Source organism: Alosa pseudoharengus, unplaced genomic scaffold (assembly GCF_046254945.1).
Source record: "Alosa pseudoharengus isolate Yale_2024_CS ecotype anadromous, Long Island Sound unplaced genomic scaffold, YU_APseudo_1.1 YU_APseudo_1.1_scf_20, whole genome shotgun sequence".
In the NCBI taxonomy this organism is placed as follows: domain Eukaryota; kingdom Metazoa; phylum Chordata; class Actinopteri; order Clupeiformes; family Clupeidae; genus Alosa; species Alosa pseudoharengus.
The window spans coordinates 27,329,789-27,356,864 of NW_027468664.1; the positions used below are offsets into that span (position 1 = coordinate 27,329,789).

The 27,076-nt window shown below is 42.7% G+C and overlaps 1 protein-coding gene across 1 annotated transcript; it reads right to left on the reverse strand.

The window, feature by feature from the left end:
• Nucleotides 1-291: 291 nt before the first annotated feature.
• Nucleotides 292-26,837, reverse strand: chpt1 (choline phosphotransferase 1). Its single transcript, XM_076296983.1, has 8 exons — nt 26,390-26,837; nt 18,693-18,840; nt 12,816-12,957; nt 12,393-12,477; nt 11,223-11,354; nt 2,765-2,923; nt 2,211-2,336; nt 292-1,767 (listed from the first exon to the last, which is right to left on the reverse strand). The coding sequence occupies exons 1-8, from the start codon at nt 26,627-26,629 to the stop codon at nt 1,639-1,641; spliced, it is 1,161 nt and encodes a 386-aa protein (XP_076153098.1). The 5' UTR covers nt 26,630-26,837; the 3' UTR covers nt 292-1,638.
• Between the last annotated feature and the right edge of the window lie 239 nt (nt 26,838-27,076).

Sequence of the window (27,076 nt, forward strand, 5' to 3'; positions counted from 1 at the left end):
CATGGGTTAAGGTTAGGGTGGCAGCGGTCAGCGGTGGCAGCGCTGCCTGGAAGACAACGGTGGGGGCATAAAACACCATCGAGCGATGTGAACACTATCTGTCCGGAGCTGATTGGGCACCTCAATGGTATATTTCATCACACTTCTTACACTGCAAAAGTAAAAGAGACATGAAGAGTCTTTAAGATTGGAGAATCTCAGTACGGTGACATCATGGTGGTCTGAACCTCACACTTTAGAGTTTCTCAGCCCGTCAACCATGCAAATTATTTTAAGAGAAAAGTTCAAATATTATAAATCCAATCTTGAAACTTATTTATTAAATCACATAAAACTTTATTTTTTTAATGATTAGCCCTTTAGGGAGGAGATGATTAAAAGCAGGAGGAGGAGAGTGTGTGTGTGTATTTCTGCTTCCTCAAACAGTATGGGACTCACAAAAGGGTGTATATGAAGGTGGTCGTTCTTAAACATCAGAAAGTCCTGGAAAAAATGTTCTTCTGTGTGTGCGTGTGTGTGTTAGGGGGTTAGACATAAAGTCCCACAAAGTGAAGTCCTCCTCTGTCCTCAACAGATGCACACACGGATGGTCCCGCCCCTCTCTCTCACAGTCCTTGACAGTAGATCACGCAGTGAACAGGAAGCTGGTCCTCTCTCTCTCTGCAGAGGAGACTGAGTCCCAAACATTCCAGTCCACTTCTTTTGGGAATTAACCTTAAAAAAAACATTGTTTTTTTATTTATATATATATATATATATACCCAGACCTCATTGAGATTCTCAATTCGCACCCGATTCAGTCAGATTTCCAAAAAATGAATAAATAAATAAAATGCTGATAATGGAAAGGCTGGTTAATACCACTGCTCATGTGAACTACTGTAGGATACAGACCACTGACTTCACTATTTTGCCTGGACCAAATAACAAACTGATGCTGATTTGTAGTGTTGTAGCTACCTACTGCATGTACCTCTACTGACTATGCTAGTGTCAAGGCATAGTAGTTATCTTTAAGATAGACAGACTGTAGATAGATGAGTACGACCAAGTGCTCACAGACAATTCAGTGTCATTGGCAGGTTTTTGCTGATTGGAGTTAACCCATGTAAGGCAGTGACCAGTAAATTCTTCATTTCAGGAGAAAAGTGGTTTGGATTTCATACTAACTAATTATGTAGAAATACAGACAAGAAAACGGTCTGCTATATTCGTATACTAAATTACTAAACAAAAATATCACTGACTTTGACTTTAAAGTAAGAAATACCTAGAAGTCTGAAATGTTTCCCTAAGCGAGATTCCAGCACAGTTTGTGGACGGCAACTGCCTCCATACTGTGTTTTTTAGCCAATGAGAATATTCCAGTGTTCAACTTCTTGAACATTAACATGTTTGCTGCTGGTTGTTCATGAGAAATGGTCCTAACCTAGCTTTTCTTTACCAACACAGATTTAAAACAAGAACAAAGCAAAAAACAAAACAAAGGGGTTGAGGTTAATTGGAGGTGGTGACAGAGTCAAGGCTGTTGTGGTTTTGGTTCGAGGGGTCTTGGTGCTCCTCTTCTGCTTTTAAGAGCGGGGAGGCGGAGCCATCGCCGTCCCACCTCCCCGCCGCCTCCTCCCGCCGGGCAAATCGTCAGTCGCTCTTGGATCTGGATTTGGGCGGGGCCTGCGCCGTGATGCTGAACACGTGGATGCGCAGATGCGAGGCGATCTGCAGGCACACGCCGGTGCAGTAGCGTGTCAGGTCCACCACGGACAGGATCTACACACACACACACACACACACACACACACACACACACACACACACACAGACACAAAAGTTAGGCTCTGATTGTATTAAGACGTATTCAACAAAATGGAACAAAGAAAAAACATCACAAAAATGGAGCAAGACAGCAACCGTTAGTGATTCCCATTGAATATTTCAGTAATTTCACTGTTTTAAATTTCTGAAATCAGCATAATACATTTAACCATAGTCCACTCCACCATCTAGAAGACTCTCGTCCAGTCACTTTTGTAATTATTCTTAGGGGGTCAGCACACACAAACCAACATTATAAGAGTTCTATTCTCTAATAAAGTGTCTTCATATTTTATCATGTTGTGTGATGGTTTCTGTTGCTTAAATGTATTTATTAATTTCTTCATTCCCATCCATCCATCCATCCATCTATTATTATGGTGACCAGAGCAACTGACCATGGCGACCCACAGGACGATGTGCTCGTCGATAAAGCTGTTGAAGTACTGGTTGAGGAAGAGGAGGCCTGGCCCAATGAAGGCTGTGTCAGGGAGGTACAGCTCACTCTTGGTCATGTGGGCAATCTGAGGACAAGAAGCAACCCAACATGTTCATCACAACGGACAGAAAGAAAGAAAGACAAAGAAAGAAGGAGAGAGAGATAGAGAAAGAGAGGAGGGAAACAGAAAGAAAGACAGAACAAAAGAAGACCAAAAACAGAGAGCAGAAACAAGCACAAATCTAAACAAATGGATAACTGGCTACAAAATCAGCACCACATTCAGGTCCAAATGCCCACAGGATTCGAGTCTGATTCGGGTCATTTCCCGATTCCACCCCATCTCTCTCTCCCACTTGCTTCTTGTCAATCTCTTAATGGTCCTGTCTCTTGTAAGGGCATAAAAGCCCAACAATATGCTATAAAAACCTAAACAAAAAACACGAATGGACAGTGGAGCATGAACAACCCAGAGGTCAGAGATTAGACAGACTGGACTGCAGCAGCACTCACCACCAGCTTGTTGGAGATCTTGGCGATGACCATCCCGAAGGTGAGGACGTACAGGCAGGGGTGCAGCTCGAAGAGCGCACTGGAGGATTTCTTGAAGATGATGAAGGCCAGGGTGAGGATGAGGCCGATGTGGATGCCGGGGGTCAGCACACTGGTGTCCTGGAGAAGAGACACAGAGATCACCGGTCAGCACAGCTAACCAGGAACGGGCCATACAGGGTCACCATTCAACACAGCTAACTAGAGATACAGTAGGTCATATAGGGTCACCATTCAACACAGCTAACTAGAGATACAGTAGGTCATACAGGGTCACCATTCAGCACAGCTAACTAGAGATACAGTAGGTCATACAGGGTCACCATTCAACACAGCTAACTAGAGATACAGTAGGTCATACAGGGTCACCATTCAGCACAGCTAACTAGAGATAGGCCATACAGGGTCACCATTCAGCACAGCTAACTAGAGATGGGCCATACAGGGTCACCATTCAGCACAGCTAACTAGAGATAGGCCATACAGGGTCACCATTCGACACTAACTAGAGATAGGCCATACAAGTCAAGTCAAGTCAAGATTATTTATATAGCGCATTTCATACACAGAGGTCATTCAATGTGCTTTACATAAACAAAACCAAACAATAACAAATAAAAAGCATAGAAAGGCAATATAGTCAAAGAATAGTTAAAAGGTAACGATCATAATAAAAAGAAAACATAAAACACAAGGTAAAATAATTTAAAAATAAAGGATAATTAGTAAGCAAAAAACAAAGGCAAAAGTGGTAAACAAAGTAATAAAAGATAAAGTAGAATAATTATCAAGGCAGATTCAGAATTTGTAACTCGGCACAGTTAGCAGAAAGCATCTGAGAACAGTTTGGTCTTCAGTCTAGATTTAAAACTGGCTACAGTTGGGGCCTTTTTGATGTCATCCGAAAGTTGATTCCACAGCTGAGCCGCATAGCAGCTAAAAGCTGCTTCACCATGTTTAGTTCTAACAGTAGGTTTTACTAGCAGGTTTTTCACCTGGGACCTGAGAGGACGAGAAGGTGTGTACTGCTGAAGCATGTCTAACAGGTATTTAGGTCCTGCTCCATTTACTGATTTATAAACAAGCAATAGAGCTTTAAAGTCAATTCTGTGACTTACTGCAAGCCAGTGCAAGGACTTAAGAATTGGAGTAATGTGGTCAGTTCTTTTAGTTTTTGTTAGAATCCTAGCTGCTGCATTTTGTATCATCTGAAGCTGTTTAATAGTCTTTTTAGGAAGGCCTGTGAACAGTCCATTGCAGTAATCAACCCTGCTGGAGATAAATGCATGAATGAGTTTTTCTAAGTCATATTTTGACATCAGCCCTCTGAGTCTGGCAATATTTTTGAGGTGGTAAAAAGATTTAGTTGTCGCTTTCATGTGGCTGTTGAAATTTAGATCACTGTCAATTAATACACCAAGATTTTTAACTGTATCCTTTGCCTTCAACCCTTTTGTGTCAAGGAGAGTGGCAACCCTAAGTCTTTCCTCCTTTTTACCAAATATAATTACTTCAGTTTTTTCTTTGTTTAGCTGAAGAAAATTTTGAGACATCCAGGTGTTGATTTGTTCTATACACTGGACACATAGATTCAAGAGGACCATAGTCGTTTGGTGACAGAGCTAAGTAAATTTGTGTGTCATCTGCATAGCTATGATATGAAATCAAGTTATTTTGGATGATTTGTCCAAGTGGGAGCATATAGAGGTTGAATAGTGGCCCTAATATCGACCCCTGGGGAACACCACAGGTCAAGGACGTTGGTGTTAAGGTACAGTTTCCTATGGCAACAAAGAAGCTCCTTTCTTGTAGATATGATTTTAGCCAGCTGATAACTATGCCTGTAAATCCAACCCAGTGTTCTAGTCTGTGTAGTAAAATATTGTGATCAACAGTGTCAAATGCTGCACTAAGGTCCAGTAGCACTAGGACTGATGTTTTACCTGAATCTGTGTTTAGGCGTATGTCATTGGAAACTTAAATGAGAGCTGTTTCAGTGCTGTGATTTGCCGAAAACCAGACTGAAAGTAATCAAAATAACCATTTGATGTTAGGAAGGTGGTTAATTGATTAAAGACTACTTTTTCAATAATTTTGCCAATAACAAAAAAATGATTGGATATGGGCCTGTAATTGTTTAGCATGGAGGCATCCAGGTTATTCTTCTTGAGAATTGGCTTTACAACAGCTGTTTTCAGTGACTTAGGAAAAGTGCCAGACAGCAGTGATACATTTACAATTTGAAGGACATCCGCCGCTATGAGATGAAAAACAGTTTTGAAGAAATTGGTAGGCAGAGTGTCTAAGACACATGTGGAAGAGCTGAGATTCTGTACCGTTTTTTCAAGTGTTTCGTAGTCTATCAAGCTGAACTCTGACATCAAGTTTAGTTTCCCTCTGTTTGTTGCTGGAAGTTCAGGTTGTTGAATTTGTAATTGAGCAGATATGTTGAGTCTGATTTTGTCAATTTTACCTTTAAAAAAAGATGAAAACTCATTGCATTTATTAGTTGAGAGAAGTTCAGGCGCTAATTGTGAGGGGGGGATTTGTTAATTTATCAACAATTGAAAACAGAATACGAGTGTTATTTGAACTTCTATTGATAATGTTAGAAAAAAAGGACTGTCTTGCTTTGCATATTTCAGAGTTATATGTGCGGAGCATCTCTTTATGGATTTCATAGTGGATCTGAAGTTTGTATTTACGCCATTTTCTTTCAGTCTTCCTACACTCTCTTTTTAGAAGTTTAACTGCTGGATTTTGCCTCCATGGTGCTTTCTGTTTGTCCTTAACTTTCTTGAATTGTAATGGAGCAATGTCATCCATAATGTTTGCCATTTTTGCATTAAAGTGATCAAATAAGACTTCTACAGAGTCTGACAGTTGACTTGACTTTAGTGAAAGTGCTTGCTCAAAGAGAGCACTTGTCTGATCATTTATGATTCTCCTTTTTACAATCATAGCTGTGTTTTGAGTGTGTGGGGACATAGACACATCAAAGAACACGCAGAAATGATCAAATAAGGCCAGGTCTTTAACAGCTGTAGAGACATCGAGACCCTTTGTGATAACAAGGTCGAGGGTATGGCCGAGAGAGTGTGTTGGCCCCTGTACATGCTGTGTTAGGGAGAAAGTATCGATTAGTGCAATGAATTCCTTGGCGTAATTGTTTTCAGGATTATCCACATGCAAGTTTAGATCCCCTGATATAATAAGACAGTCAAACTCTATGCAAACGACTGATAGCAGTTCACCTAGCTCTTCAAGAAAAACTTTTGCTGAATGTTTTGGAGGCCTGTAAATTGTCAGTAATAAAATCTGAGGAGAAGACTTAATGCGTGCACACAGATATTCAAATGAAGTAAAGTTACCGAATGACGACTGATTGCACTGAAAAGACGTCTTAAAAATTGTGGCTATCCCCCCACCTTTTTTATTTGCTCTGGTAGTACACAAAAAAATTAAATTTGGGGGAGCTGATTCAATGACAGTAGCAGCACTGTTTGCTTGATCTAACCATGTCTCAGTTAAAAGTAAAAAATCAAGGTTGTGTGTGCAAATTAGATCATTAATTAAGAATGATTTGTTTGAAAGAGATCTGATATTTAGGAGTGCTAGTTTTGCTGTAAGTGTTGGGGAAAAATGGTCCATGGGGGAAATCTGAGGTTGAATTGGTACGGGTAGGAGATTGGACTGGTTTACCCTATAAGCTCGATGCATTTGTGTTCTATTTCTTGTCAATACAGGAATAGAGAATGTCATGGGCTTACTGGGTCCCGGCATGTTCTCAAAACTACTGTCACTACCATTTATATTGCAGGGACCCTGAGAATATCATACAATGCAGGCATCATCATCATCATCATCATCATCAAATAATTGTCCACTGCAGCTGCTATATGCCAGCTGACAATATGAACTAAGAGGTTGTTTCTGCTTAAGAGATTCTTCTGAGTGGAAAGAGGGACGCCATGAAGGTGTCATGCGCACCTTTGGTGCTAAGGGTCTTGGGGTACTAAAAAAACGCACAGTTGAAGGTCTTGGTCTACTAACAAGGTGGGATGTTGATGGGTATACCGTTGAAGGTCTTGGTTTACCAACAAGGTGGGATGTTGATGGGTATACAGTTGAAGGTCTTGGTCTACCAACAAGGTGGGATGTTGATGGGTATACCGTTGAAGGTCTTGGTTTACCAACAAGGTGGGATGTTGATGGGTATACAGTTGAAGGTCTTGGTCTACCAACAAGGTGGGATGTTGATGGGTATACAGTTGAAGGTCTTGGGCTACTAACAAGTTGCAGGGCTACTGGCAGCAGTCCTTCCATTCTTGCAGGGAAAATCATGTGCTGGGGTGGGGATGGTGATGGGTATACAGGGGATCCTGGGGAGTTTGAGCAGGTGGGGGAGTGTTGGGATGAGCATGGATATACAGAGGGGGTTTGGGTGGCCTGGGGAATTTGATCGGGTGGGGATGTGATTGGGTGTAGGTGGTGATGGGAAATCAAGGAAGATGGGATTGAATATTGGTTCAGAGTCTCCATCTGCCTGCTGAGGCCCTGGGGAGTTTGTTGCAGACGCTCCGCTTTCAGCATGTATTCCAGTAGTGTATTCCAAGTTGTTGTGTCTTTGTGGTGACAAGGAGTCGACAGAGGTGGGGAGGGGTATTGGTACTGGTGTTACAACATGACCCTTCCTTTCTGATAGCCCCTCAGCAGCTTTGATAGGTGCTATCTCCTCATGCTCATCGCATCCATTTGTTTGCAGAGATTCCAGGGAGTTTGACGCCAGTGATTGACTTTGAGTCATTTTAGCAGCACCCATCTTATCTTGTCCAGTGGACATGGCTGGGCATTGTTGAGCTGGTTGTTTATGTTTCTCCAAGGTCTGCATTTCAGTGGAGGCTACCAGGTGATTACCAGAGGGCCCCACAGCAGGGGGGGTGGGCATATCTCTGTTTCAGCCTGTGCAGAGTGTTTTGGTTTAGCTGAGATGTTGATGTCATCCGCTTGTTCCGTCTGTATGGCCACTGAGCGCTTATCAGAGGCTCGGCTCAAGGTTGGCAGAAAAAATGTTGGGTGCAGGAGAGAGAGGTGATAGTATTCGGTTAAGATCTTGGCCCCAGTCTAACTCAGCTCTGTACTATTAGGTCTGAAGTATTCCCTGCGATTCCAAAAAAGGTTAAAATTGTCAATAAAATTCATTCCAACTGAAAAGCATGTTTTTGCAAGCCAGGTGTTTAAACTGAATAGTCTGGAAAATACAAAGCTTCCCTCTGCTGGGAGTGGGCCACTGATGAAAATTTGTATTCCAAGCTCATATAGGGCTGAGAAAAGTTCCTTGAAATCTTCTTTGACATACAGCTGTTCTCTGTAGATGTCATTTGATCCAACATGCACAATGATGCGCTTGATAGTTGCATATTTCGACACCAGTTCTGCAAGCTTGTTTTTTGTGTCAGACACGGAAGCATTTGGAAATGCTGCTTCTTGTCTGTGCCCATCTTTCTATTGTTGTGGTTTGATCGCTGCCTGCTTTGGGTCTGTTCCCTGGGAAATTCCTCTGTCACGTCCCGGAGGCATTCAAATCTGTTCCATAGTGTTAGGGGCTGTGGGCTTCCCTTAGAGCCACAAGCCCTGTAGTAGTTTGCTGATGTGTCTGTATTTCTGATACGAGGCCTGAAGTTAACATCTGAATTTACTGGTGTTGAGGTAATTACAGTTCTTGTTTTACGTTTTTTGTTTTTTGGTCTGGCACCTTGCCTGTGCCAAGGCTTTGTACTCACATTTCCCTTTGTGAGGTCGATGCATTCATCTGGTCTATTAGCAGTGACATTAGACTGCTGGGTTACATTCTCTGCATTTCCAGTAGTTGCTGTACTCACTTCATGAGATGCCTCTCGTAGTTCATCTGTCTTTGATGGAAGGGCATGCATCTTTGATTCCAAAGTAGAAATCCTCTGTTCTAGCTCAGTACATTTTCGGCATGATCTCCTGGGTCTCTGGCCGGAGGAGCGCATTTTGTTTTAATCCAACTTGAAGGTGAATTGCCGTTCAGTTTTTGCTCGTTGACTTGGCTGGCTCATTTAAAGTAAAAAACTAACCACTAAAGTTTCAGATCTAAATGTACTGGTTTCACTGTCTTTGCTAAACTAGCTTGTAAACGAAATAAAAGAATGAAAAAGAGTGGAAATTGCTAAAAGGATAGTTGAAGCAGGAGCATGGTTGAAATGTGTCCTACTCGCTTGAGCAGGAGGAGGAGCAGGGTCACCAGGGTCACCATTCAACACAGCTAACCGGGGATGGGGATTGAAGACTTGTCTAATTTTTACAAATGTATATGCCGCTATCATGTATATGCCGCTCCTGGCGTAGCCAGTTCCATTGATTATTGACAACATGACAATGGTGAGAATCAAATGGGTTGAGCACATGAGTGTTCATGAGTTCTAAGGGTAATCAATCCACATAGTGGTTAAACTCTGGTAAACCTATAATGGACTCTGGTAAAAGCAATCTCAGAGGTATATAACACTATCAGCAAGAAGGCAAGGGTCCTTGAGGCCATCTCACCTTATCATTTAAAAAAAATACTCACGCAGTACTATGTACAAAGACAAGCACACCCTTAACTCATTGAATGCCAAGCTGTTTTCGGAAGCTTTGTCCTAGAGTGCCAGCAATCTAGACCATTGTTGATGATTTTTGTACAGCCACAGCATATTCTGTGTTATAGCTATGAACACATTCAATGGCTCGTTTGAAAGGTGAGACTTTAAGCTCTCAGTGGGTGCAAACCGTGTATTTCTCCACGCCTCTGTTCCTGAGAAATCCCAAGCTAAACAGTGGCTAGTTTTCATCAAAATCCCTGTTTTTTTTTCTAGAAATGGAGATATTGCGTCTTTTATGAGTCACCATCACCGACATATTCGGCACTCTGGCAAGGGCGTGTCCTCTTGCAAGCGCGACTCGGCCTACCACCCACTCCGCTAGGCCCGGCTCGTGGTGGAGATAGAACTCCCTCCTCAGCACGGTGTTCAGTCACTCCTTGTAATGTTTTTGACCTGTCGTGATCAGTCAGAGTCATCTTGTCTTAGTAGAAAGGTGGACTCATCCAGCGTTGTCTGGCGAAAACGCACCTGCTGCAATATCTTTTTCTTCGACTTTTTCATTTCTCCCTTCAGCACCTGAGAAGTGTTGCCTGCAAAGTTTCTGGGAAGAGATCTAACGAGACCTGCCACCTAGTGATAAACCCACGAAAATAAATGACCTGATTTTGACCTGGCGTGCATGTCACTGATAGGCTAATCAGTGACTGATTCGAAACAAAGCGGCAACCATCAAAAGCCGAGTTAAGATCAAACGTCCAGATAAAATGTCCAGATCTTGCGTTTTCATGAGTTTTCGATGGTCATATATTTCATTTCCATTCATCACAGAGTTCCCAAAATCACATATAAGGTGTGTTAGAGTGTCTAGTTTCGTAATTTAAAAAAAAAAGCTAAAAACGTAATATTACATTTTTGGCACTCAACGCATGGGAAGGAAAAACGTAATATTACGTTTTTGGCACTCAATGAGTTAACAGTGATGAAATATTTGTCAGACCGAATACCTCACTTTCAAATCAGGCCAGGTAAAGAGGTGACTTAAATGTGTCGCTAAAAAGGAATGTACACGTAATAATCTACTTATAGGTACGAAATTACTTAATTGGTCTTCTGAAACTCCATATGAACTTTAAAGCCCCTTTAAAATACAACTTTCAGAAAAGAATCCCTTGAAAAACAAGACTCAGGAAAGATAATGCAATCTAAACTTCATGGTAAATCATAACATCCACCCTTGCAATTGGTAAAAGTGTAGTTGGATAGTCCACCAATAGAGACTCTACGGATCACCTTTACCAACCACAACCCCTAAGTTTACAGGATAATTCCGGTATTTGGCACTTTGAGTCCCTTTTCTGGTTTGTTTTGGATGAACTAGAGTGGTGGACACCGAAATTTTGATGAAGGGCCCTGTCTCGACTCATTTTGAATCGCCTTTGACTGTTTCCAAGTGGCTGGCTATGGGCATGCACAAACATGTCCTTAAAACAACCTTTAACGTTCGTTTTTAGAACGGTGCAACTCACCGAGTGGTTAGTGATGTTCGTTGATATTCCAAAACAAGTAGCAAGTACAAGTACTACAAACAAGTAGTCAGTTTTGAGTTATGTTTTTAAAACACTCAGGTAATATACATACCAGTCCGTATGTAACTAAAGGTAGGATGCTGAATGATTTGGTGAAGTCCTAATCTGTGGCCAATTGGTTAGGCACACACCTCTGCCATTACAATGCTTGATCTGCTCTACCAATAACATTTGTACCCACAACCAACGTGGAGTAGTTTGGGGATGCATGCATTCAGAACTTACTGCTACTGTGGAGCCGTTCTTGCCGACGCCTCCGCTCAGGATGACATGGAAGTAGTTGTAGCTGGAGAGCAGGAAGCCTCCGATAATTCCAATGATGGGGAAGACGTACAACTTAACACCGAGCACAGGCAACTGAGGACAGGACACACACACACACACACACACACACACACACACAGCAGGAGACAGCAACACAATGGAGGTTATTTATTAGGCTACTTGTTTGGTTTGGTGACAGGTGGTTACAAACGAAAATGTAATTCAACAAGTTGTGGAATGTAAATGCTTTCTTAAGCAAGTTGTCTACAGACTAAAATCAACCAATTAGCGCTGAATATTTTTGTGTGGCTAAACAGAGCATAGCTATGGTACTACAGTAACCTATAAACTACATACAGGGCATGCTGGATAGCCAGCAGTACACACTTGACAGCTTTGGCTACTTATGGTGATGAGGAGGTAGAATACTGTATAGGAGCACTACTATAAGAAAATACTTATATATAGTGCGCTAGGCTTCAAGCCTCGTGTTTCTTGGTGTTTTATGCTCCCAACGTTGTCTTCAAGGCAGCGCTGCCTGGAAGAAGCTATGGTTAGGCATGGGTTAAGGTTAGGGTTAGGTGGCTTAAAGTCGACGGGGGCAGCGCTGCCTGGAAGACGATGTTGGGGGCATAAAACACCATCGAGCTCTCTGCTCGGCACTGGGGAAGCTTGGGTTCATGCTGAAGCTTCATGGGGAAACAGGGTAGGACCCAGCGGTGGCTGGATTACGCACGCTGCCATGTGGTATGACACATTTCTATTACTACATGGCAATGTGTCATATTGTCAAGTTCCCAATATTTACCTTTCTTTCGTAAGCGTTTGTTAAGCTAAGAATCGGGATGGGTGACATGATGGAGCACAAAAAAAAAGGTGAAACAAGACATCCAATATCAAGAAACAAGAGATTTGTGTGAAATGGGGGGTTACACACTTCAATCACACACTGGATCGTTATCCTGACACGGACAGGACAGGTAAACGGTTTTGAGGCGTGTTTGATTTTGCAAGAACTGTCACAAATTTACTGTTTTGTGAATGTAGTTTGAAAATGGAGAAAAGAGTGGAAGGTTTTAAAAAATGTAAGTGTGAAAAACTGTAAGGTCTATCTATATGTGGACTCCGTACCACGGTTTGCCAGAGCGAGACTCCACCAAAGGCGGACATCACGTACATGATGGTGATGGCGATCTGCACCTCCGTCACATCCACCCTGAAGGAAGAGATCAGCGCCACACTTTATGCTAATGCTAAAGCTGATATAAATGCATTTCTATTGTAATGATGATGCAACCTTTAGTCTAATTACATTTCCACAGCTACATTTCAAATCATAAAGATTTCAGATCAAAGACAGATCTAACACATTCCTAGAACCCCGAATCATGCAAGTTCACACAACCTAACCTAACCCTAATGCAACAAATCTGCTAAATGATTTCATGTACATACATAACATAACTGAATATTGTTAAGCAAACCTAAACAGAGCATATTTACAAACACAAACTGCCTCTCTGTAGCTCTGTGGATGGTCCAGGTGTGACTTACAGGCCGAACTGTAGCGTGCCGGAGACATAGGTCTGCCAGTGGGCACAGAAGAACATGAACATGCCCACGAAACCACAGAAGAACATCCAATTAGGGTACCGCCCGATCCCGCAGCACAGGCAGGTTCCCACGGCAACGAACACTGCAGAGAGGTGGACGGGGAGCAAGGAAGATAAAGGGAGAGAGGGAGGGATGGAGGGAGATTATATAAAGTCAAAGAAAGGGATAAGGGGGAAGAGAGTACAGAGAAGACAGACAGAAACGAGTGAAAGAGACACACATAGCCAGAGAGAGAGAGAGGGTGGGGGGGGGGGAAGTGAGGGAGAGAGAGAGGGTGGATGGAGGGAGAGAGAAATGAGAGAGATGAGAACAGTCAATAAGCCCTAGAGTCGCAGCATGACATCCGGTCAATGTCCACGGTGCTGAGATGATGGGCTCGTACTGACATGCGAATGGCCAAGATCCACCACAGATTTGGCCCAGGACAAGGCTAGAGTAATGACTCAAGGCTAGAGTAATGCGTTCGTGGTATGCATTTCATAGGTATGTGTGAATAGAACCTGGTGATGATTACCAGTCCAAACAAATAAGGTGCACATAGGAGCCCTTAACCCTTAAAGGTGTACGGGAATGTTTGGAAAATGAACGTTCTAAAGAATATCTGGGTCCATTGAATTCAACATAGAATTTTAGAACCTTCAATTGTTGCGGAACTGAATCTTATGTTAGAATGTTCAGAAACCCACACCTTTAAGGCAGAGAGGGTTAAAGCGGAGCGAGAGGCCCAAACGTTCGACAATTTCCGCGATTATTGCAAGGGGGAGGGGGGAAAATCCCCCTTTATGCAGACCAGAGTAAACCCTCGCTGCACTAATGTCAATGGAGACTTGTGGAATTTTACCAATAAATTGGTCATTACAGTATGTCCAAAGATTGTTAAGGCGGAGCAAGATAATTCGTCGTAGTTCATGTCTATGGGCGCGAAATGGGGATCGAATCCTGTCTGCATAAAGAGGCGCGTCGATGACGTATTGATGAGCGTACCTTGCAAACCGCCAACAGCAGCGGCATAAATAACCGGCGCACACCTGATATAAAGTCAATTTTCTCCAGACTGGAATGCTCAAAAATGCTAAAAATGTACCTGAAATGTTCACAAGGGTTTGAGGATCATGAAAACGTGCCCAAAATTCACATTCCTAACTCTATAGAACTAAGACCTTAGCATAAGTGGTAAAATTTTTGACCCCCCCCCCCCTCGTGCGATCCGGGTTCCCGGAAGTGGCTCCTGATGAAGTATCTTGCTCCGCCTTAACAATCTTTGGTATGTCTTTCTGGATTTGAAGAGGGTTTTTTGGAAAATTTTGTCATAATCTGTAAGTGTTTGGGATCATTTCAAGCCTAAAAGTGTAACTGTGTAAAAGTGTTCGGATTTGTAATAAAATAACTTAATATCAGACCATGCTGCTGCCAGTTACTGTCCGGTTGTTAGCATGCTAGCTAGCCTCTTAGCTAAGGTAACATTTTAAACGGAGTAGTGTAATTTCTTTGAAATGACAACTAGCTGATTAACATTACTGACATTAGTTAAAGTGGATAGTTTATACTCAAGTGAATTTGCAAAAGTATATTAAGTTTAAGCGAAGTCCTTCAACTACTAGTTACTTGTTAGCACATAGCTGTATTGCCATAGCTACTCCCATCCACTTGTATAGTAGGGGTGTAACGGTTCATGTATTCGTATTGAACCGAAACGGTACGGGCGTCACGGTTCGGTGTATGAATTTACACGGAGAATACACGGTATAAAAATACATAAAACTCGTGTGCGGATTAATTAATGTCATGCGCAATTACTGTTAAGTAGCGAGAGTTACGGGAGTTCTTTAGCGACACCTAACGCTAATCTGTAGGTCGTCAGTCGAGTCCGTCAGTCATTAGCAGCACTAAGGTTAGACCCACAAGAGTTAGAGGATCCGCTGGTCTCTTTAAGATCGCAAGTTTGAGAACTTCAGTTACAGTAACGTTAGTACAGGCGAAAGAGTGGTGGATAAGATGAAACTGTGTGTCGGCGTTGTTCAGCAGTTGTTGGGTATGTGAGTGGAAAAAATGCTACACATATTCGAAGCCATCACCCAGATGATGTAGGCTACCAATCACTGAAACGAGGGGGAAAAAAACTTCCCCTGCGCTTCAGCAGCCTTTGGATACACATACAAATAGGGCCAAAACCTATGGCTTAAATTAAATGATTTCGTAATGACAGAAAGCTATGTAAATCGCGTGGTAATTACCTTTATGTTGGGGTAACTTGTAACTTCTCACATGAGGAGCTGGTAGTGTTAAGTGCATAGACAGTAAAATAAAGTGACAACGCTAACCAGGCTAATAAACAAACCATGCTACGGTGAGTTAACGTCAAAGGGCAAAGTCACGTGACTTCTAGTTGTAGTCTGTTTATGAAATGAAAGGAGCAATTTCGTTTTTTTTAAAAAGGCAAAATAGTGTGATATTTTCACAGTTAGTAGGCTAGATTATTACTTTACACACAATGAAAAATATTGAGGCAAATTGTAGACCCTTCCATATACAACTAAACACAGATGTTGAAGGTCTTGCTTAAGTGGATTTTTAAAAATCATTTTTCTATGTAATTTGCACTTTCAGAAATAAGAGATACTGTAGGCCTATTTTCAGTTTTATAGCTGATTGTCTTATTTTGTTTACAAGTTACAGATGGAGTCTGGGTACTTATTGTACTGTTTAGCCTACATCTTACACACTTCAGGCTGTTGCAGATAGCTCAGGGAAGAGACTGTATGACACTAGGTGGTACAGCCTGAGACATGCACAATAAAAAAAAATGCTTTCTGCATTTTTGTTTTGCTTTTCCCTCCATTGTACCGAACTCGTACCGAACCGTGATGTCCGAACCGAGGTATGAACCGAACCGTGACTTCTGTGTACCGTTACACCCCTATTGTATAGTATTTTAAGCTAGCGTTAGCATGACTAAATAAATTATTCATATCATGTCCTAAAGAATGATTCATAGGTATCATACATGATTATAGACAATGATACTGTGAACACAATTATGTTTATCTGTTCTTATTACTTATTAAGAGAGAAAGTTTATTTAGTGACAGATAGCAGACTTTCTGGCAGCACTTTGGCATACATCTGGCGATTTTGGGCTTTGTTTTGGCAGACCAAAACTTTTGGCTTCAATTTGGCATGATTATGGGCAGCCATAACAGATAAGAAGGCGCCAGTAGTGTATCGCTGAATTATGGCATATTTCTGGCCAACCGTAGCGTTAGATTAAGAGCGGGGACAGCATCTGATGACGCATACGCCTGTTTGGCATGTTTATGGACAGCCAGAAGATGGGCGAAGAGCGGGACAGAGTTTTGCCATGTTTCTGGCTAACCAAAAGACTCAGCAAAGACCGGGAATTTTCAAACTTTCTACTCGGACAAGACCCAGCCTAGCCCCCATTTCGACCAGCGATCGCAGTTGAGGTATGTATTATGTCTCCATTCATCTTTTAACTTTTACATTCAGGAAAGTGTATTCAATAACCTTGGTCAAGCAACTGTACAGCCTACTTTTAAACATGTTACACACATTTACATGTTATTAATTTACTCGTAGTAACATTGGATTTGCTGTTATTGTTGTGAGACAGTTAGAAGCTAACGTTAGCTGTTCCCATGATACTGTTAACGTTAGATGGTAGTTCCCACGACGATATTCCTGCAGCTCTGGTAGCCTGTTATGGTTAATAAGGATTAGATAATTAGAACAAGAAATAGCAAATACCTGCCTATTACAAAACAAGATTGTGGTTTATAGAGGTAATTGAGCCGATAGCCAGGGTTAGCGGGGAGCTCCTAGTTAGCTATATTGCCAGTTTTGTGGGCCTCTTACAGACACAAAATGCAATTGAAATTTCGGTGCAACATGAACAACAAGATGCATTTAACGTTGAGCCCCTAGGGATCAATAAAGTATCTATCTATATCTATCTATCTATCTATCTATTTTCATCTTATACATTGCGAAGAAATCGTTTAAATTCAAAGTTTGTACTGTCACCGATCTATGTTCCTATAGTTTCTTCGCAATGTATTCATTGAGTTAAATGTTTCTTCGCAATGTAGGCTATTCATGAGTTAAAAACGCATCTTGTTGTCACGTAAGGCCCTGTTCATGTTGCACAGAAATTTTATTTTAATTGCATTTTGTGTCTGTTAAGAGGCACAAAGACACTCTCCAGATCATGCCCCTAAAACGTCGTTTTTGTACCCCCCTTTCACTGCAGTTAAACTAATCATGGTTTCCGGTTGTTTTTTGTTTTGTTCTTAGTGCATAATGGCATACAGTCAGCACCCAGCTACCCAGCCATCCAGCCGCCCAGCACCCAGTTTCACAGCTACCCAGCCATCCAGCACCCCAGCCACCCAGCTATCCAGCCACAGGCACCAGCCATCCAGCACCCAGCTACCCAGCCAGCCACAGGCACCCAGCCATCCAGCACCCAGCTACCTAGCCGCCCAGCCGCCAGCTACCCAGCCACCATCTGTCCAGCTACCCTGCCACCAGCTGCCCAGCCATCCAGCACCCCAGCCATCCAGCACCTAGCTACCCAGCCATCCAGCACCCCAACTACCCAGCCATCCAGCACCTAGCTACCCAGCCATCCAGCACCCCAGCTACCCAGCCATCCAGCACTCCAGCCATCCAGCACCTAGCTACCCAGCCATCCAGCACCCCAGCTACCCAGCCATCCAGCACCTAGCTACCCAGCCATCCAGCACCCCAGCTGCCCAGCCATCCAGCACCTAGCTACCCAGCCATCCAGCACCCCAGCTACCCAGCCATCCAGCACCCACCTACACAGCACCCAGCTACCCAGCCATCCAGCACCCTACCAAAACATATAATAAAGCATAATGAAATGTATTTAATTTTCCTGTGTTTTTTTTAACAGATACATACGCATATATAATGTACAACATAATTTAAGTATATAGTGAACCTAGACTAACCATTAAATTATCAGCAATTAAGTCACAATTACCAGCAATAAAGTCATACAGACAGCTGAATAAATTAAAACAAATAATACAAATAAATGATAATAAAAAAATAAATAAATACATCATTTCTATGTAAAAGCAAACATGTGGCACAATTATGGTATCATTTAGGGTCAGTTATGTCTACATTTTGGCTGGATTATGGGATTTAGGATTCTTTTTGGGACATTTAAGGCTATAGTTTGGAAATCTAAAATTGGTTTTGGGTGAGCTTTGGCCGACTTTTGGTTGATTTTAGCATGTCAAATTTGGGCCATTTAGGGCCCATACATCCACCCAGAGCTTTACCAAAATGGCAAGCCAGTTTTGGGCCAAATCTGAGCCATAATAATTTTGCTACCTGGGAAGGTGACACTCCCATTTATGCAGACCGGAACTGTCCCGTTTTGCTCCCATAGTAACGAATTACGTTGCTCTATCTTGCTAGTAATCAAGGATCTTTGTTTAAGGGTTAAGAACAGATTGTTACATGTCTTGATAAAATTTCTTTACAGATTTACACAAACCCAATAACCAATTACTAAAATAGTTGATTAAAGGAACACACCATTTGTTGAAAAGACTAGCTTTAGGCTAACTGGAATAACCCACTTCCAATGGTTTATGCTAAGCTAGGCTAACGCTGTCAGACTGGGTTATAGCACACATAGAGAAGAGAAGGGTATGTATCCTGTTATCTAACTCTGGGATAGACAGCAGATAAGATAATTTCCCCAAAAAGTTGGTGTGTTCCTTTAAGCCTTGCAGCCCTATTGTAGACCGGAGGCCAAACCTGTGGAGACGGCATCACAGCCATGGTCGAAGAGTTCGCCCAGAGCAGAGCTGCTATTGGTGCGTCTGGCCTGCTTCCCATCGATGGCGTCCAGAGACTGGTAGATGAACAGACCCAATGCACTCAGGATGAAGGCCCACGACGGTGCCTGCAGAGAGGGGGAGAAAGAGGGAAAGAGGGAGGGAGACAAAAGAAGGAGCGAGAGAAGGAGAGAGAGAGAGGGAGGAGAGGGAAGGAGAGAGGGATAGAGAAACAAATAAGTGGAGAGAGCAAAGAATGCAAGAGGGAGAAGGAGAGTGATGGATGAGAAAAACAGATATAGAGATAGAAGGATAGAGGGAGGAGAGAGAAGGAGAGAGGGATGGGTCAGAGAGATAGATAAGAGGAAAGAGCAAATAGTAGGAGAGGGAGAAGGGGGAGTGATGGAAGAGAGGCATACATGAGAAGAACAAAGAAAAAGAGGAAATCAGACAACAAGAGTGACAGGTGAACAGTGAATAGGATAGTGAATAGAGAGAGAAAGATGAAGAGAATAGTTTGGGGGAGAGCAAGAGGGAAGTAAAGATGGAAAGGGGAAGATAGAGAAAGGGAGGGAGGGAAGAGATAGAAAGAAGAGATGGAGGGAGAGGAGAGAGGTTGGAAAAGAGAAAGAGGGAGGAAAGTATAGAAGGAACAGAAGGAATATGGATAGGTAAGGAAATGAGGAAATGGAGGGAGGATGGAGGGATAGGAGGGGGAGGAGAAGAGATTGATGGATGGAAGAGTGGGTGGGAGATGGGAGAAGAGACAACAGATTCCCTTGAGTGCAAACAAGCAAACTGCAATAGAAAAAATAATTGCTGTCCACATTCCTGAAGCAGGAGGAAACATAGATATTCAAAACCAAAGATTCTAGAGCGCTACGCTCCGCTCTGCTCTAGAATCTTTGTTCAAGACTAAGCTCTACCAGAACCCTATCTATAAGGCTCTGAGCTCTACTATACAACACTAAACCAACAAGACTAAGCTCTACTATACTACACCATGGCATAACACAAAAACAACAAAAACAAATAGCCTCTGGAAAGAGGAAGCTGAAGTTTTAATACAATGCATTCTGTTCTCGGAAAACAAAACACACTGCACCCAACAATGTTATGATGACGAGCGGCTAGCTAACGTTATCGGCCAGTGTACAAGAAGCACTTTGTTTCATATGATGAAAGTGCCAAGTCAAATAAAGCAGCGCACAACAGCCTATTCTGCCAGACACTCATCACTGGTGAGGATCTTTTCCCAAACAAACAGCTGCTGAGTAGATTTGACCCGAACCTAGCCCAGACGTGTATGTGTGTGTGCGTGTGTGTGTGTGTGTGTATGTGCGTGTGCATGTGTGTGTGTGCGTGCGTGCGTGTGCATGTGTGTGTGTGCATGTGTGTGTGTGTGTGTGTGCGCGCGCGTGTTTTGTTATTACCCTCACCCCAAAGAGTGGATAATTGGGTCCATATGTTTGTCTGTGTTGCAGAGCGTGTTGCATATGTGCACACAAAACTTAAAAAAATTAAAACTGGTCTGATTAGCTTGACATTTCCACACAAGATCCTCCTACATGATGACCTGATGATCCTGCATGAGTTTGCCAAAACAGGTCCTCATCCTTCCCCTACCACAGTGGTCGGTGCTTTATGTCCAAATCAGTTGCATATTCACGTAAGGTTTCTTTCCCAGCAGAGAATAATGAGAGAAAATATTGAGGATGAATAGTGAAAGGAGAGAGTGCAGTTCCATGAGGTGAACCATCCCCATAGTAATTACTGGGAATTACCTCACCGAGGTTTGTCACTAAACCTTGTATTTGAATAGCCCCCACAGACCCAGACTCTCGTCTGTGATTGGTCAGCTGTAAAGTGTGGGTTTTTTGTGATTGGTCAGCTGTAATGTGTGGGTGTTTTTGTGATTGGTCAGCTGTAAGGTGTGTTTTTGTGATTGGATCCACTGATCTGGATCCAACAAACCATGGTGGAGCCCATAGTGGATCTGGTGCTGGCATTTAATTAATTTTTCTGAAGTGGATCTTTTCCCAAAACAGACTGCTGTCCAGCTAAAACTGGACCAAACAAAGGTCCGGTCAGGATCTGGCCTAGTCATGGTCAAGCTGTTTTTAAGCCAGCTGTTTTGTGTGTGTGTGTGTGTGTGTGTGTGTGTGTGTGTGTGGTGTGATGTGGTGTGGTGTGGTGTGTGTAGCTTTTTTGTGATTGATTTCACCCCACAACACCAGCCAGCCCTTTTTGTAAACAAACCCTTTTTTCCAGACCCATGACCCAGTTAGTGCTGGCCTCAAAGCAAGGCCTCAGAGGTGAACAGCTGTCAACATGCAAACTGAAGGATTTCTTTTTATTTCTCCCTAGATATCTCTCTCTCTCGGTGTGTGTGCATGTGCATCTCTCACCCTCTATCTCTTTGTCTGTCTCTCTTTTTCTGTCTGTCTGTCTCTCTCTCTTTCTCTGTCTGTCTCTCTCTTTGTCTGTCTGTCTGTCTCTCTTTTTCTCTTTCTGTCTGTCTGTCTCTCTTTTTCTCTGTCTGTCTGGCTGCCTGCCTCTCTCCCTCTCACACACACCATTTATCTGCATCTCTATCCCTTTCTCTCCATCATGCTGATGATCCCAATCAACATGCTGCTGCCCAGATTAAGGCAGACACGCTTCAGCCTGACAATAAGCTGAGAGGCAGGCACGGATCAGGCTTTGATCTGGCACAGGTTCACACACCCCCAGATGTGTGCCACAGCCAGATGCTATCTGAGGCCACTTGGTTATGGGGTTTATACACATAATGGGTTAGCATGTGGTGGCTTATGAGCAGATGATGAGATGCTATTTTAACATAGACGAGTGTGAAACCACAAAAGTTTACAAACCAGCCCTAGCATGAATAGTGTTGACTAAAACTTGTTTGGTTTTTTTTCCGGCTGTGCCTTTTTGTTACGAAAAGAGCCTCTGTAACTCTAAAAGATAAACCCATTCAGTCCTCCATGTCCTTCGGTTCAGGCTAAATTTGGCTCTTAATAAACAAGCCCCATTGAAAATGTATTTTGGCCCAAAGGGTCAAGATTACTTAAACCCTCATCTGGGACAGAGGCCCTGGAGCTGGAGGTGTCCGAAAGATTGCCTGTGTGAAACAGGTCAGGCCACTTTAAAACCTCGTATTCTTCTCAGATGTGTCACCACCCAGTAATGACTGCATGACCGCGCGGTTGCCAGGACCATCAGTCAGACTAATTAAAGTGCAAAGGCTCCATTTGTCTTGCCAGTCTGTTTCAGTTCTATGACGAGTAATGACACAGTGTAATATCATAATATTTTTTTCTTTTTAGATTGTACGATATCTATTACAAAGTTTTGAAAATGCATTCACATTTGTTATGTTTTGCAAGACTGTGATGACTCTAAATGACTAATGTGTAAATCAGAATACCGTTTTTCTAGATGTCAAAGTTTGATGTCCATCACCAGGCCAGGCATTCAAAATGCATGCACCTCAAAAGTCCTGCCTGTTGCAAGTTGATGAAGACGGTTTAAGACCGTGAAAATCTAGGCTGGGACAAGAAATGCTTTTGATCCGTCATATAATGATGCAGCAATTCTGGGCCGCATGTATCAAAAAGATAAGCACTTAAGCAGTGTCCAGCAGTGTATATTCAGTGGACATTGCCAAATGGAACATGCTTCAAACTAATAAATAGACATTGCTGCTCATGTATGCAATTAAAGCCACACAAACACCATTAATACCGACAAGTGGCTAGAGAGTGTGTAAAGTAGCTTTGGCTGCTCAAAGCTCCCAGGCCAGACAACTGTACAGAAACAAAATACAGGTGGGTGGTATTTTGGCTAGGTATAGGGATAGCATAGCATGCAGTAGCCAGAAGAGTTTTGGGTTCAATTCCAGGCTGCCACAGTTGTGCCCCTGAGCAAGGCACTTAACCCCAAAGTTGAGCCAAAATTATGAAGTAAAAAAAAATGCTTGCTCATTTAAGTTGGCACAGTGTCAGTGGCACTAAGGGTGTCACGATTTCGATTTTATTTCGAAATCGATCGAAATTACATCTCAATCTCGAACTTCGAACTTAAAAGTAGAATCGACGATGCAGCCACACCCCCAATGTCACGTCCAGCGTGTATGCCAAGACGCACAAACACACATGCACGTGCTGAACTGCAGCGTCAACACTCCTCTAATTTTAGGCTGCAGCCAGTTAAAATATAGGCCTACACACCAACCTACCGAAATCAAAGCCCCTCTTGCTACTTTGAAATCACCGGTGTGGAAGCAAAGATTGTTAAGGCGGTGGAAGTATTCGTTCATTCACGTCAATTAAAACTAACTTAGCCTACTCAACTTAGCAAGTGAAAAGATCGTCTAATTACAGTCCAAAGTTACTTTAAGGCTTAAAATGCATATTTATAAGTACATATTCCATTAACACTAACCTTGGGTCTCTTCGGAGTGTGCTGAAACAATCAAATTAACATTCTGTGTTGTTTCATTTTACTATGTTCACGTCTCTGTTTTAGCCTAAAGTTAGTTCTGTTTACATTACAACCTCGCGGTTGGAACGGTTCAAAGCGGTTTCAAAATAAAAGCCCCCCGAAAAAGAAAAGGCCAAAAAGAGTAAATAACATATAAGGAATGCATTAATAGTAATATTTAAAAAAGATCGAAAATCGAATTGAATCATGACTTTAAAATCGAAAATTACATCGAATCGAGGATTTGGAGAATCGTGACACCCCTAAGTGGCACTATAATCACAAGTGCTATTACACCATTTATGGCCCTCCAGTTACATGATATGCAGATAACTGAGAAACTCGTAATATGAAAACTCACCTGGAGAGTCAGTGCACCCATATAATTAAAGCATTAAAAAATCAGGTTGCAGGATGGTGATCCCAGTGAACCCATTGCATTGGTTCAATCATGTTCAGATTAAGGGGAAGGATCATGGTTTACTACAACCAGAGAACGACTGTGTGTGTGTGTGTGTGTGTGTGTGTGTGTGTGTGTGTGTGTGTGTGTGTGTGGTTCCAAGAAGTAAAAGCAGGGCAAGGCTCAGGCTATGTACATACAGTTTCACACACATAAGTCAGTGTGTGTGTGTGTGTGTGTGTGTGTGTGTGTTGAGCCTATATAGTTCATTGAAGTAAAAGCAGGACAAGGTTACAACGCTGACCTGCATGTGTACATGTAATTGTGTGTTTGTGTAAGTGAGTGTGTGTTGGAAGATGTGGATGGATGAATGTGTCCAATTCCCAACATCCAGGCGAGTTTACACACATACCAAGCTGAGCATAAAAGTGTGTGAGCATGTCTAAGAGTGTGTGTGTTTGTGAAAATGTGTGTGTGCGTGTATCTGTATGTGTGGTAGGGCAGTTTTCCAGCTTACCCAATCGTGTCAAATCCCCCAGTGGGATGTCATACACTTTCTGCCATCTGGACCTAAGAGCAGGCCAATGCCTAGGCTAGTGTTTGACACGAGCAACAACTTTGTCACCAAATGACAAAAAACACATCATTATTCACACGCTGAACGCCTCTTTTGATCAGCACAGTAATGCTGCAAAATACATCGTCACCAGTCAACAGTCCGCTGAGGATCAACATAATGGACAATTAGTTAGACTGACCAATACAGTACCAATATATTTTCCAAGGCAGATTAAATCAAGGAAGTTTTGATGTTCGTATTGTGACTTTTTAGTGAAGTTTACGTCATGTCTTTTATTGTGTAGTTTTATGGTCTTATTCCAGTTGTGTCAATGAACAATAGGCGCTAAGACTGCACATTTTGGGGAAAACATCTACCGTTCGATTCATGCCAATAGTACTTACTGCTGCACTAATATGTCCTTGTCACAGAAAACCTCATTTGTTCCCTTTTTTGTAAGATGCTTTAGATAAAAGTGTCACCTAAACGAGTACATGCAAAGTAGTACTAGTGTTTTTTTTAGTAGATTTTTCTGGCAAACATGCAATTGTGGTTTAATTTGCAATATAATATTTAAAAGTCAATATTCTAAATGGCACTTTATGTTGGGCCACTTCTGATTGGTGAGCATGCCCATGTCTATGAAGCCCAGCACTTCTGATTGGTGAGCATGCCCATGTCTATGAAGCCCAGAACTTTTAATTGGTGAGCTTTACTGTCTGTCACACAAGGAGGTATTCTCTTGTCTTATACATAAACACTAAACACACATAAACAAACCCTCCACTTGGAAAATGATTTTCAGCCTTCTTCAGCAGTAAAAACCATTTACGAGACACAAATTCCTTTCACTTCACAGGTGTGTGTGTGTGTGTGTGGTGTGTGTGTGTGAGGATGCTTCTTTTGATTTGCCTTCAGGGTGTGATCAAAATAAACATTAGCCAGTTACCCTGAACTATTATTTGGCATGGCTATTATTTGTAACCTAAACTAAAAAAAGCCACCAGTGCAATTCCTGTAGGGCACCGGTCACCCTTTGCCCTACTTCTGTCTTGCGGAGTCGAAATCTCAACAAAGTGTCGATTGTTTCCTCTGACAAGGCCCAGATAATGTGGAGCAAACATCTCCAGATAGATAGATAGGCCTATCCGTTAAAGCCAGCTCTGATCTGGCCCTGATAGCACACGGTTTTGACCTACTTACAACAGCAATTACATAGGCCTCTCTCCTCTATCAGTTAAAGCGCAACCGAACTTGAGACTAACCTGTTTCTCCACGAGCTGTGTGTGTGCTGTGTGTGTGCTGTGTGTGACAGGGCAGTGGAATCTGGACTTTGAGCAGGTCACGTCAGGCCTTGACATGGGGTAAAAAGTGAAAATCAACATGGCACTTCCCGTGTCCTGCATTGTCTGACATTTAGCAGTTAAAAGGGTCAGGTCATGGTGCAGTTGAGAGCATTTCGTAAGCCACTAAAAGTGTGCCTAACAATTACCCATCTATCATATTTCCCAGGCACTCTTTGGTTTTGGTGAACTACATTTATTAACTACCTGCTTATCTAACATTAAACACTGATGATATAGTCTTAATACATACAGTTTACGACTGTTCTTAGTAGGCCCATAGCAAGTCTGAACGCTGGGTAGGTCAATAGAATCGAATTCGATTTTCTGAAGTCGGCGTTGATCTGTCAGCAGACCAAAACGCTTAATCAACACAAACAAACGAGCCTGTGACTGGTCAAGTGACTCTAAGGAAGTGACATTTTCAGACTGTCCAACACTAACAAGTAGCTAAGGGAACATCCACGATTTTACTGTTTATAACAACGTAATTATGCCAGTGAATGTGCTGATGTTACACAATCACACATGTACATGGTAGGCCTACCACTGTTCACAAAGCGTAGACTACGTCAAAATTGTAACATACAGTTGTGTAAGCCATATTGTGAAAGAATAATTAAGTAGCCAGACCCTTGATAAGAGAATGTTAGGCTACTCAATGACGGAAAGAATGTAACAGTCCGTTAGCCTACAGTGCCTCGGTTCCAGAAAAAACGGAAGCAGTGTGTATCGCTGGTTATTGTGGTAAACAACCGCTGCGCCCGCAAGCGTGGAAAAATAGCCTACACAACTCGAGGAAAACACCGTCCACTCAGCATGACGAATTGCACGACCTCCCACCCTCGCTCACGGAAAGTTTTATTAGGTTGATGGTCATAACTCACCTCCTCGGTTGCAGATGGGCAGTAATACACCAAAATAAGAGTTGTAATAATATTCACTACGAGTCCGATTATGGTTAGCGTGTTGGGCGCAACCCACGTCGGAATCTGCTGGACTAACCAATTCCAGTATATTTGGCACGGCGGTTCAAATAAGGAGCGACCGGAGGCGCTGTATTTGTGGTCCTCTAGACGTTTAAGCTGTGCGGGTGACAGCGGCTCCGGCCACAGGCATTGTGGCATTGTTGCTGGTCGCAGCGGGGCTCCGTCAAGTTGACCCCTGGGAGGCGAAGAAGGTTCAGGCACGACCCGGGAGATTGAATATCCTCGTGTCCACCCAGACGAGGCGCACACATGCGGCTAACTATGTCAGAAAAGTCATTTTGGAGAGCGGAACCATCTGCCGTCCCCTACCTTACTGCTTCAGAGCTTCAATGTGGCAAGAGCAGGAAACTCAAGCCCCGGAAGGGAATGCAGGCGGGAAATTTAAAAGCCCCGGCAGTCGTGTTTCACAGCCACAGGCAGAGGCAGAGTGGCAGACTACAATCTGAGACAATCTATTCCCACGACAGTAGCCTACAGGCTGCTTATGTAGGCCAATATGACAGATTTTAAAATGTGCCCTATAGGCTGTAAAAAAAAAAAAAGGGGGGGGGGGGGGTTTGGTATGGTATTATAGGCTACAAAATA